We start from the raw sequence: 14,174 nt of genomic DNA, 5'->3' as shown, positions 1-14,174 counted from the left end.
GAGACCCAGACTCGCCATACACACACCCGTAGACTCACCAGACAGAGACCCAAAGACTTACCAGAGACCCTGAGATTTACAGAGACCAATCACACAGACCCTGAGACTCACAGAGACCAATCACACAGAGACCCAGAGAATCAGAGACCAATCACACAGACCCTGAGACTCACAGAGACGAATCACAGACCCAGAGAATCACAGAGACCCTGAGAATCAGAGACCAATCACAGACCCAGAGAATCACAGAGACCCTGAGATTCAGAGACCAATCACACAGACCCTGAGACTCACCAAAAACTTGCAGACTCAGAGACCAATCACACAGACCCACAGAGACTCAATCTAGATTTGAAGCTTTCGTGACTGCGAGAATCCATAGTCTTTGATTCTTTCGGTAGGTATTTTATACCTATAAAATTTTATTTTATACCTATGTGACTTTACCGAAATAACCAAAGAGTACTCAGACTCACCAAAGACCAATTAAAGACCCAAAGACTCACAGATACTAATCAGAGACCCAGACTCACCACACAAGAGACCCATAGACTCACCACACAAGAGACCCATAGACTCACCACAGAGACCCATAGACTCACCACACAGAGACCCATAGACTCACCACGCAGAGACCCATAGACTCGCCACACAGAGACCCATAGACTCGCCACACAGAGACCCATAGACTCACCACGCAGACACCCATAGACTCACCACACGTAGACTCACCACACGTAGACTCACCACAGAGGCCCATATACTCACCACACAGACCCACAGACTCACCACACAGAGACCCATAGACTCACCACAGAGACCCATAGGGTCACCACAGAGACCCACAGACTCACCATAGAGACCTATAGACTCACAGAGCCATGGCCTCATCACACAAGAGACCCATAGGTATCCATGTGTTCCACACAACACAAACACGTGCTGTTTGCGAGCACCAATACACGGGAATCTCGATAACGCGTTTCTTTATAACTGATTTCTGGTGTTTAGTTTGTTACAATTTCCCCCGCACCTCCGATTAGCGCGGTTGGCTACGCACGGTAAGAAATCCACCACACACACGCATAGAGACACACATACACCCATAGAGACACACAGACACCCATAGAGACCCACAGATTAGCAAGGTTGGCTACCGTACGGTGCGAAAGTTAAACACACGCAGATCCACAGAAACCCAGACCCATAAAGACCCAGACCCAGAGAGGATCAGACCCACGGATAATCAGACCCATAGAGACCCACAGAGAATCAGACGCATAGAGACCCACAGGATCAGACCCATCGAGACCCACAGATAATCAGTCAGACCCATAGAGACACACAGATAATCAGACCCATAGTGACCCACAGAGGATCAGACCCATAGAGACCCACAGATAATCAAACCCACAGAGGATCAGACCCATCGAGACCCACAGAGGATCAGACCCATAGAGACCCACAGAGGTTCAGACCCATAGAGAACCACACGATCAGACCCACAGAGGATCAGACCCATCGAGACCCACAGATAATCAGTCAGACCCATAGAGACACACAGATAATCAGACCCATAGTGACCCACAGAGGATCAGACCCATAGAGACCCACAGATAATCAAACCCACAGAGGATCAGACCCATCGAGACCCACAGAGGATCAGACCCATAGAGACCCACAGAGGTTCAGACCCATAGAGAACCACACGATCAGACCCACAGAGGATCAGACCCACAGAGACCGACACGATCAGACCCATAGAGACCCACAGAGGATCAGACCCATAGAGACCCACAGATTATCACGGTTGGGCCGCGAGCGAGACCACGGCGCTTGCCTAGCGGCTCTACCGGGCATGGCGCGCCTCGGCCGGCAAGGCCCGAGAGGCCTGCAGGGGGGGGGGGGGGGGGGCTGGCACGTGCGAGCCACCGGGTATAAATGTCGCGCTAAAGATGTAATTATCATTTGTTTATGTTTATTATCACGCTCATGTTTAACCCTGAGCCGAGTACTGTGCAGCAAAACAGCGAAGCATTTTGATTAAATCTGACGAGGAAAAAAAAACAGATTCGCCTCAAATCGTCTACGTGTTCAAAATTGACCCGCAGCGGATTGCTGTAAGCTGCCGTTATTTTATATATTTTTTTTATCTTTTTGTTAATTCCATTGCGTTTACGAACACAACACGAAGCGATGTATAAACCCACGCCGATAAAAAAAACACACACACAAACACCCCCCAACCACCACCACCTTTAAAGTTATCCCGTCAACAAAATTCGATGTAAAGCGGCGTTAACCCAACATGGAGGCTTCGGCCTTTTACACCACCCAAAGCACGGACGCCCTCTCAACCGAGAAACAACGTCGCCTCGACCCGCCGACAAAGACGCCAGGAACCAAGCCGAGGCCGCCACATCCCCCCGAGCGAGGCGGCATCGCGGGCGGCCCCCGATGGCGCGAGGGGGGCCCCGATGTCGGCGGATTTCGCGCGACGCCGTGCGGGGATTGCGTTGGGTGGCGCGTGCCTACTCACCATTGCGTCTTGCTCCGCTGAACCGGAAGAGAAGGAGGGGGATGGGGGGAGGGGGCTATATATAAGCGGGGATGTCCCGCCGGAAGTTGATCGAGGTGGGCGGGGTTGGGGGGGGAGGGAAGGGGAGGGGCTGAAAGGATGGATGTGGGGGGGTTCGGTGGATTAGTGGGGGATGGGGGGGGGGTTAATGTTAGTCTATGGGACAATGTTAAGTCTATGGGACAATGTTAAGTCTATGGGACAATGTTAAGTCTATGGGACAATGTTAAGTCTATGGGACAATGTTAAGTCTATGGGACAATGTTAAGTCTATGGGACAATGTTAAGTCTATGGGGCAATGTTAAGTCTATGGGGCAATGTTAAGTCTATGGAACAATGTTAAGTCTATGGGACAATGTTAAGTCTATGGGACAATGTTAAGTCTATGGGACAATGTTAAGTCTATGTGACAATGTTAAGTCTATGGGACAATGTTAAGTCTATGGGGCAATGTTAAGTCTATGGGGCAATGTTAAGTCTATGGGACAATGTTAAGTCTATGGGGCAATGTTAAGTCTATGTTACAATGTTAAGTCTATGGGGCAATGTTAAGTCTATGGGACAAGGTTAAGTCTATGGGACAATGTTAAGTCTATGGGGTAATGTTAAGTCTATGGGACAATGTTAATTCTATGGGACAATGTTAAGTCTATGGGACAATGTTAAGTCTATGGGACAATGTTAAGTCTATGGGACAATGTTAAGTCTATGGGACAATGTTAAGTCTATGGGACAAGGTTAAGTCTATGGGACAATGTTAAGTCTATGGGGTAATGTTAAGTCTATGGGGCAATGTTAAGTCTATGGGACAATGTTAAGTCTATGGAACAATGTTAAGTCTATGGAACAATGTTAAGTCTATGGGACAATGTTAAGTCTATGGAACAATGTTAAGTCTATGGGACAATGTTAAGTCTATGGGACAATGTTAAGTCTATGGGGTAATGTTAAGTCTATGTGACAATGTTAAGTCTATGGGACAATGTTAAGTCCATGAACAATGTTAAGTCTATGGGACAATGTTAAGTCTATGGGACAATGTTAAGTCTATGGGACAATGTTAAGTCTATAAGGCAATGTTAAGTCTATGGGACAATGTTAAGTCTATGGGACAATGTTAAGTCTATGGGACAATGTTAAGTCTATGGGACAATATTAAGTCTATGAGACAATGTTAAGTCTATGGGACAATGATAAGTCTATGAGACACCCACAGAGAGTCACAACACAGAGACCCACAGAGACCCATAGAGACCCACAGAAAGTCACATTACAGAGACCCATAGAGACCCACAGAGAGTCACAACACAAAGACCCACAGAGACCCACAGAGACCCATAGACACCCACAGAGACCCACAGAGAGTCACAACACAGAGACCCACAGAGACACCCACAGAGAGTCAGAACACAGAGACCCATAGACACCCACAGAGACCCACAGAGACACCCACAGAGAGTCACAACACAAAGACCCACAGAGACCCACAGAGACCCATAGAGACCCACAAAGACCCACAGTGTCACAACACAGAGACCCACAGAGACACCCACAGAGAGTCACAACACAGAGACCCATAGAGACCCACAGAGACCCACAGAGACACACAGAGACACCCACAGAGTCACAACACAGAGACCCATAGACACCCACAGAGACCCACAGAGAGTCACAACACAGAGACCCACAGAGACACCCACAGAGAGTCACAACACAGAGACCCACAGAGACCCACAGAGACCCATAGAGACCCACAAAGACCCACAGTGTCACAACACAGAGACCCACAGAGACACCCACAGAGAGTCACAACACAGAGACCCATAGAGACCCACAGAGACCCACAGAGACACACAGAGACACCCACAGAGTCACAACACAGAGACCCATAGACACCCACAGAGACCCACAGAGAGTCACAACACAGAGACCCACAGAGACACCCACAGAGAGTCAGAACACAGAGACCCATAGACACCCACAAAGACCCACAGAGACACCCACAGAGAGTCACAACACAGAGACCCACAGAGACCCACAGAGACCCATAGAGACCCACAAAGACCCACAGTGTCACAACACAGAGACCCACAGAGACACCCACAGAGAGTCACAACACAGAGACCCATAGAGACCCACAGAGACCCACAGAGACACACAGAGACACCCACAGAGTCACAACACAGAGACCCACAGAGACCCACAGAGACCCATAGAGACCCACAGAGACACACAGAGACCCACAGAGAGTCACAACACAGAGACCCACAGAGACCCACAGAGACACCCACAGAGAGTAACAACACAGAGACCCACAGAGACCCACAGAGACCCACAGAGACACCCACAGAGAGTCACAACACAGAGACCCACAGAGACCCACAGAGACCCACAGAGACACCCACAGAGAGTCACAACACAGAGACCCACAGAGACCCACAGAGACCCACAGATACACACATAGACTCGTAGAGACACCCAGAGAGACCCACAGAGACCTATAGAGACCCACAGAGAACCACAGAGACACCAACAGAGAGTCACAACACAGAGACCCATAGAGACCCACAGAGACCCACAGAGACCCACAGAGACACCCACAGAGATTCACAACACAGAGACCCACAGAGACCCACAGAGACCCACAGATACACACATAGACTCGTAGAGACACCCAGAGAGACCCACAGAGACCCATAGAGACCCACAGAGAACCACAGAGACACCAACAGAGAGTCACAACACAGAGACCCATAGAGACCCACAGAGACCCACAGAGACCCACAGAGACACCCACAGAGAGTCACAACACAGCGACCCATAGAGACCCACAGAGACCCACAGATACACCCACAGAGACCCACAGAGACCCACAGAGAGTCACAACACAGAGACGCATAGAGACCCATATAGACCCACAGAAAGTCACAATACAGAGACCCATAGACACCCACAGAGACCCACAGAGACACCAACAGAGAGTCAGAACACAGAGACCCACAGAGACACCCACAGAGACCCACAGAGACCCACAGAGACCCACAGAGACACCCACAGAGAGTCACAACACAGAGACCCACAGACACCCACAGAGACCCATAGAGACCCACAAAGATCCCCAGAGAGTCACAACACAGAGATGCATCGCGCGTTAAAGCCTCAGGTCGTTGTGTCGTGTGGTGGAGGGTGAACAACACAACACAACAAACCGCACCACCACCATCCTCTTGATCACGGGCGGTGAGCAAAATTTATTGACGAGGGGTTGGTGGGACACGGCGTGATGGGAGAGGGGAGAAGGGGCGACCAGGGGGGAGGTCATGTGACTGGGTAGGAGCGGGGGTGGTTCCATGAGGTCACAACACCATCATCACCATCACCATCATCACCATCATCACCATCATCACCACCATCACCATCATCATCACCATCATCACCATCATCACCATCATCATCACCATCATCACCACCATCATCACCATCATCATCATCACCATCATCACCATCATCACCATCATCATCACCATCATCATCATCACCATCATCATCATCACCATCATCATCATCACCATCATCATCATCATCACCATCATCATCACCATCATCATCACCATCATCACCATCATCATCATCACCATCATCACCACCATCATCATCAACATCATCACCACCATCACCACCATCACCATCACCACCACCACCACCACCATCACCACCACCATCACCACCATCACCACCATCATCACCACCACCATCACCACCATCACTACCATCATCACCACCACCATCACTACCATCATCACCACCACCACCACCATCACCACCATCATCACCATCACCATCACCACCATCATCACCATCATCACCATCACCACCATCATCACCATCACCACCATCATCACCACCACCACCACCATCACCACCACCATCACCACCATCACCACCATCACCACCACCACCACCACCACCACCATTATCACCACCACCATCACCACACAACATCACCATCACCACCATCATCACCACCATCACCATCACCACCATCATCACCACCATCACCATCACCACCACCACCACCATCATCACCACCATCACCACCATCACCACCACCATCACCACCACCATCACCACCACCATCACCACCACCATCACCACCATCACCACCACCATCACCACCATCATCACCATCACCACCACCACTCCATGGAGGCTGCTGCCATGGAGTTGCCATCACGTCGAGCTCCTGGTGGTCTGCCTCTCTGAACCACTCCTGGGGAAGAGGAAATGAGAAGTAATGGTGGTGGTGATGGTGGTGATGGTGGTGATGGTGGTGATGGTGATGGTGATGATGGTGGTGGTGATGGTGGTGGTGGTGGTGATGGTGGTGGTGATGGTGGTGGTGGTGGTGGTGATGGTGATGGTGGTGATGGTGGTGATGGTGATGGTGGTGGTGATGGTGATGGTGGTGATGGTGGTGGTGATGGTGATGATGGTGATGGTGGTGATGGTGGTGATGGTGGTGGTGGTGGTGATGGTGGTGATGGTGATGGTGGTGATGGTGGTGGTGATGGTGGTGGTGATGATGTTGATGATGGTGATGGTGGTGGTGATGGTGGTGATGGTGATGGTGGTGGTGGTGATGGTGGTGATGGTGGTGGTGATGGTGGTGGTGATGGTAGTGATGGTGGTGATGGTGATGGTGATGATGGTGATGTTGATGGTGGTTGATGGTGATGGTGATGATGTTGATGATGGTGATGATGGTGATGTTGATGATGATGGTGATGATGGTTATAGTGATGGTGATGATGTTGATGGTGATGATAGTGATGTTGATGATGATGGTGTTGATGATGGTGATGTTGATGGTGCTGATGGTGATGTTGATGGTGATGATGGTGGTGATGGTGATGGTGGTGTTGTTTCTCACTGTAATCTGCTGCTGGAATATTTTGACACAGAGATCCATCTTAGTCCTCCTCCTGTGGCCTTGGAACCACACGATGTTCTGTAACATCATCACGACCAACATCATCAACATCACCATCATCATCAACATCACCACTATCATCATCAACATCACCATCATCACCACCATCATCAACATTACCATCAACATCACCACCATCATCACCATCATCATCATCAACACCATCATCATCATCAAAATCACCATCATCACCGTCATCACCACTATCATCATCAACATCACCATCATCATCACCATCATGACCACCATCATCATCATCAACATTATCAACATCATCACCAACATCACCACCATTATCACCATCATCATCAACATCACCATCATCACCATCATCACCACCATCATCATCAACATCACCATCATCACCACCATCATCATCAACATCATCACCATCATCATCAACATCATCATCATCATCACCACCATCATCATCACTACCAACATCATCATCAACATCATCAACATCACCATCATCACCAACATCACCACCATCATCATCATCATCAACATCACCATCATCACCATCATCACCACCATCACCATCAACATCACCATCATCACCAACATCACCATCATCACCACCATCACCACCATCATCAACATCATCATCATCAACATCATCATCATCACTATCACCATCATCATTATCACCATCACCACATCACTATCACCATCACCATCATCACCACCATCACCACCATCATCATCAACATCACCATCATCACCAACATCACCACCATCATCATCAACATCACCATCACCACCATCATCATCATCAACATCACCACCACCACCATCATCACCACCACCACCATCACCACCACCACCACCATCATCATCACCATCATCACCACCATCACCACCATCACCACCACCATCACCACCACCATCATCATCAACATCACCATCATCACCACCACCATCATCATCACCATCATCACCACCATCACCAACATCACCACCATCATCATCAACATCACCATCACCACCATCATCATCAACATCACCACCACCATCATCACCACCACCATCACCATCACCACCATCACCACCACCGTCATCATCAACATCACCATCATTACCACCATCACCACCACCATCATCATCACCATCACCACCATCACCACCACCATCACCATCACCACCATCACCACCACCGTCATCATCAACATCACCATCATCACCACCATCACCACCACCACCATCATCATCACTATCACTATCACCACCACCATCATCACCCTCACTATCACCATCACTATCACCACCATCACCATCACCACCATCATCACTATCACCATCACCATCATCACCACCATCACCACCATCAACATCACCATCATCACCAACATCACCACCATCATCATCAACATCACCATCACCACCATCATCATCATCAACATCACCACCACCACCATCATCACCACCACCACCATCACCACCACCATCATTATCATCATCACCATCATCACCACCATCACCACCATCACCACCACCATCACCACCACCATCATCATCAACATCACCATCATCACCACCATCATCATCACCATCATCACCACCATCACCAACATCACCACCATCATCATCAACATCACCATCACCACCATCATCATCAACATCACCACCACCATCATCACCACCACCACCATCACCACCATCACCACCACCGTCATCATCAACATCACCATCATTACCACCATCACCACCACCATCATCACCACCATCACAACATCACCACCATCATCATCAACATCACCATCACCACCATCATCACCACCATCACCATCACCACCACCATCACCATCACCACCATCACCACCACCATCACCATCACCACCATCACCACCACCGTCATCATCAACATCACCATCATTACCACCATCACCACTACCATCATCATCACCATCACCACCATCACCACCACCATCACCATTACCACCATCACCACCACCGTCATCATCAACATCACCATCATCACCACCATCACCACCACCACCATCATCATCACTATCACTATCACCACCACCATCATCACCATCACTATCACCATCACTATCACCACCATCACCATCACCACCATCATCACCATCACTATCACCATCATCACCACCATCACCACCATCAGCACCACCATCATCATCAACATCACCATCATCACCACCACCATCATCACCATCATCACCACCATCACCAACATCACCACCATCATCATCAACATCACCATCATCACCACCATCATCATCATCACCACCATCACCATCACCACCATCACCACCACCATCACCACCACCATCACCACCATCACCACCACCGTCATCATCAACATCACCATCATCACCACCATCACCACTACCATCATCATCACCATCACTATTACCACCGTCATCATCACTATCACCACCACCATCATCACCATCACTATCACCATCACTATCACCACCATCACCATCACCACCATCATCACCATCACTATCACCATCATCACCACCATCACCACCATCAGCACCACCATTATCATCAACATCACCATCATCACCACCACCATCATCACCATCATCACCACCATCACCAACATCACCACCATCATCATCAACATCACCATCATCACCACCATCATCATCACCACCATCACCACCACCATCACCATCACCACCATCACCACCACCATCACCACCACCATCACCACCATCACCACCACCGTCATCATCAACATCACCATCATCACCACCATCACCACTACCATCATCATCACCATCACTATCACCACCGTCATCATCACTATCACCACCACCATCATCACCATCACTATCACCATCACTATCACCACCATCACCATCACCACCATCATCACCATCACTATCACCATCATCACCACCATCACCACCATCAGCACCACCATCATCATCAACATCACCATCATCATCACCATCACTATCACCACCGTCATCATCACTATCACCACCACCATCATCACCATCACTATCACCATCACTATCACCACCATCACCATCACCACCATCATCACCATCACTATCACCATCATCACCACCATCACCACCATCAGCACCACCATCATCATCAACATCACCATCATCACCACCATCACCAACATCACCACCATCATCATCAACATCACCATCATCACCACCATCATCATCATCACCACCATCACCACCACCATCACCATCACCACCATCACCACCACCATCACCACGACCATCACCACCATCACCACCACCGTCATCATCAACATCACCATCATCACCACCATCACCACTACCATCATCATCACCATCACTATCATCACCGTCATCATCACTATCACCACCACCATCATCACAATCACTATCACCACCACCATCATCACCATCACTATCACCATCACTATCACCACCATCACCATCACCACCATCATCACCATCACTATCACCACCACCACCACCATCACCACCATCACCATCACTACCATAACCATAACTACCACCACCACCATCACCACCACCAACAACCGCCATTCGCCACTAAGTGGCGGTGACGTCACCACGACGCTTGTGCAAGGCCAAGTGCACCTTGAGGCCACGTGAAGTGTCGAACGCCCGCTGGCAGGAGGTCACGGGGCAGACCCAGGTGCCACGGGTCGACTAAGATGACTGGCTCATGCACCACGTGTACCCCCTAATGTGCCAATTTGCTGTGCTTAAGCCACCCGGCGCTCCGCACGTTGTTGTGAGCATCGCTCCTCCGCCCTCCGTTGTTGTTGGAGGGCGACTGCCTCCAACTGCCCAGTAGCGTCCTTCACGAGCCTCCTCCACAGAGGCCATTCTTGACATCGCTGGTACCAGTCATCGGCAAGTCCACTCAGCTCCACGTCCTCCTGTACTGGCCACGTAGTTTTACCCGGGCCCGCTCACCATCATGAAGGTCCTTAATGATCGTGAGCAGGGGGTCAGGGACTCCAAAAGCATGAAGAACAACCCAGAGGCCAGGCCTACTGATGGTATCATAGGCCTTGACCAGGTCAATAAAGCAGAGATGTAGGTCTTGCTGGAATTCCCTACACCTCTGCTGTAGCAGACGGACAGAAAATATGGCATCTGTGCAGGACCGCCCTTTCCTGAAACCGCATTGGGGCTCCGCAAGCCTCTCCTCAGCGTGCCTGGCAAGGCGATGTTGAATAATCCTTGCCAGGACTTTTTCCGGCACACTGAGGAGTGAGATGCCCCTGTAGTTGTTACAGTCTGTGCGGTCCCCCTTCTTAAAGAGGGGGACCACCAGGGCATCCTTCCAATCCTGTGGAATCCGTCCAGTGGTCCAGACTGTTGTTATGATATCATATATGGCAGTCTGTGCACAAACGCCACCCTCTCTCAGCATGTCGCTTGGGAGATCATCTCTGCCCGGTGCCTTTCCTGGTCTCAGACTCCGGATCGCCTTCAGTACTTCCTCAACAGATGGCACCTCAGCCAGCCACTCACAGGGGGTGACTTCTTCCATTATTTAAGGCACCGCAGCCTCAGCAGGGTCATCCCCACTTTGTGCCACGATGTTTTCCTGGCTGAGGGATTTCCCCTCCCCCAGGACTTCACGGGAATGCTCAGCAAATCTGCAAACCTGTTCCGGGGGGTCAGAGATTGGATCACCGTTTTTTCCCCTAATGATGGTAATAGGTGTGGCGCTGCAGGTTACTTTTTTGATGGGCCACTGAGCGAGACTCCATCTCCTCAGCAACCCGCGACCACCACCCATCCTTGCAGCGCCTCACGGCTCTCCGAACCTCCAAGCGAAGGCTGCGGTAAGTCTCCTCATTCTCTGATGTGGGATTCTGTAGCCGATGACAGTGGGCCTGTCGCTTTTTCTCAACCATCCTGAACACCTCCTCTGTCAGCCAGGGTCTCTGGGGAGGTCTGGACCGCGTACCCAAAGCAGGCATTGCAGCTGCATGAGTCACAGTCCTAAACCTCGCCCATTTACCCTCGACATCAGGAGGAGTGGGGGACGATGCCAATCCCAGCCGCAAGCGATGATGAAATTCTCGCTTGCAACTTTCATCAGATAACTGACACCAGGCCACTTTAGGTTGGAATGGGGTCCTGGATATACACCCACCACCGGAGTGGAAGAATGGCAGACACATCTTACAGATGACTAGTCGATGGTCAGAGGGCAGATCAGCATCACGGTAGGTCCTGGTGTCAAGGACATGGGCTCGCATCCGCTGGTCCGTCACTATGTTGTCCAGCAGATCTTCTTGCTTGGACCCGGCATGCATCCATGATGTTTTGTGGATGTGCTGATGCCGGAACAGCGTGTTGGTAATTACAAGCCCATGGGCTGCACAAAAATCTAGCAGCCTCCTACCGTTGTTATTGAGCTGATCTGGCCCATGCCCTCCAATGACTCCAGACCAGGTGCCAGCATCATGACCAACTCGGGCATTGAAGTTACCCAACAAAATGACTCTATCTTGAGGGGCCACTTTAGACAGCACCTGTGACAGGAGGTCATAGAAGGCATCTGACTCATCGGCTTTGCCTGCATCCCTCCACGGATGTTCATCTTCGGTGGGGGCATAAGTAACCACGACCACCACTCCTCGCTTCCGGTTGATGGGAAGGCGAGCCCAAAGTAGCCTGGGGCTTACAGCTTTCCACACCTCACCGCCACGCTCCCACGCCCCCTTCATTCTTTTCTTCAAAAGAAGAGCCACACCCTGTTGTTTGGTAGTCTGCTGCCTCGAGTAGAGGACTGTCCACCCCTCATGGTGGCAGGAGCCAGAGCCAGTCCACCAGACCTCCTGAATGCCACAGAGATCCAGGCGGTACCGCTCCAGCTCCCGACAGAGGAGTGGCAGCCTCTCCTCCGCAGTGAGCGTTCGAACATTCCACGTGGCCACACGAAGTGGCTTTTCGTTGTTTCTGGAGGAGCCCCGAGGGTAGAGATTTAATCTCCTGGCTCCGCCAAATGGGGTTTGGCCAGGAGACGTCATAGACGCCTGTCCCCCCGGGGCCTCTGGCACAAGCTTATTAGTTATATATTTCAGTTTAACTCGTGGTTTCATGGCAATTAATTGAAGGTGGAGGGGTTACCAGCCCCTCGCACCCGTCCAGAGCCCCCGTTTAGCCACTGTGGTGGTCACAGACGCCATGAGGGGAGAGGCCAATCGGAATTGGCCCTCCCCCCACAGCACTCTCCACGACAGAGTTGCCCGTCCGGCACCGCGAGGAGGTAGGGGGTTGTTTTGCGGGACACCACCACCACCATCACTATCACCACCACCATCACTATCACCACCATCACCATCACTATCACCACCATCACCATCACTATCACCACCATCACTATCACCATCACTATCAACACCATCACCATCACTATCACCACTATCACCATCACTATCACCACCATCACCATCATCACCATCACTATCGCCATCACTATCACCACCATCACTATCACCACCATCACCATCACTATCACCACTATCACCATCACTATCACCACCATCACCATCATCACCATCACTATCGCCATCACTATCACCACCATCACTATCACCACCATCACCATCACTACCACCACCATCACCATCACTACCACTACCA

The 14,174-nt window shown here is 50.5% G+C and overlaps 2 protein-coding genes across 3 annotated transcripts in view; both read right to left on the bottom strand.

The window, feature by feature from the left end:
- LOC116958118 (large ribosomal subunit protein uL3-like) overlaps positions 1 to 2,666 on the bottom strand; it is a 21,815-nt gene extending 19,149 nt beyond the window's left edge. Inside the window, exon 1 of the mRNA XM_076058018.1 lies at positions 2,540 to 2,666. Coding sequence (XP_075914133.1) covers positions 2,540 to 2,542 — 3 coding nt within the window. The 5' untranslated portion in view covers positions 2,543 to 2,666. The remainder of the gene's footprint in view (positions 1 to 2,539) is intronic.
- Positions 2,667 to 6,532: 3,866 nt separating this feature from the next.
- The window catches only part of LOC142907964 (two pore calcium channel protein 1-like), a 115,596-nt gene continuing 107,954 nt past the window's right edge, over positions 6,533 to 14,174 (bottom strand). For both annotated transcript variants that reach the window (XM_076058016.1, XM_076058017.1), the window contains 2 exons: positions 7,510 to 7,587; positions 6,533 to 6,849 (listed from right to left, as the gene is read on the bottom strand). In XM_076058016.1, the coding sequence (XP_075914131.1) occupies positions 6,568 to 6,849; positions 7,510 to 7,587 (360 nt within the window). In that variant the 3' untranslated portion in view covers positions 6,533 to 6,567. The remainder of the gene's footprint in view (positions 6,850 to 7,509; positions 7,588 to 14,174) is intronic.

Source organism: Petromyzon marinus (assembly GCF_048934315.1).
Source record: "Petromyzon marinus isolate PM22_M1 ecotype Great Lakes invasive population chromosome 67 unlocalized genomic scaffold, UKy_Petmar_22M1.pri1.0 chr67_unloc.4, whole genome shotgun sequence".
NCBI classification, from domain to species: domain Eukaryota; kingdom Metazoa; phylum Chordata; class Hyperoartia; order Petromyzontiformes; family Petromyzontidae; genus Petromyzon; species Petromyzon marinus.
The sequence above is the reverse complement of the archived record's forward strand: the minus strand, read 5'-3'. Positions and strand labels throughout refer to the sequence as shown.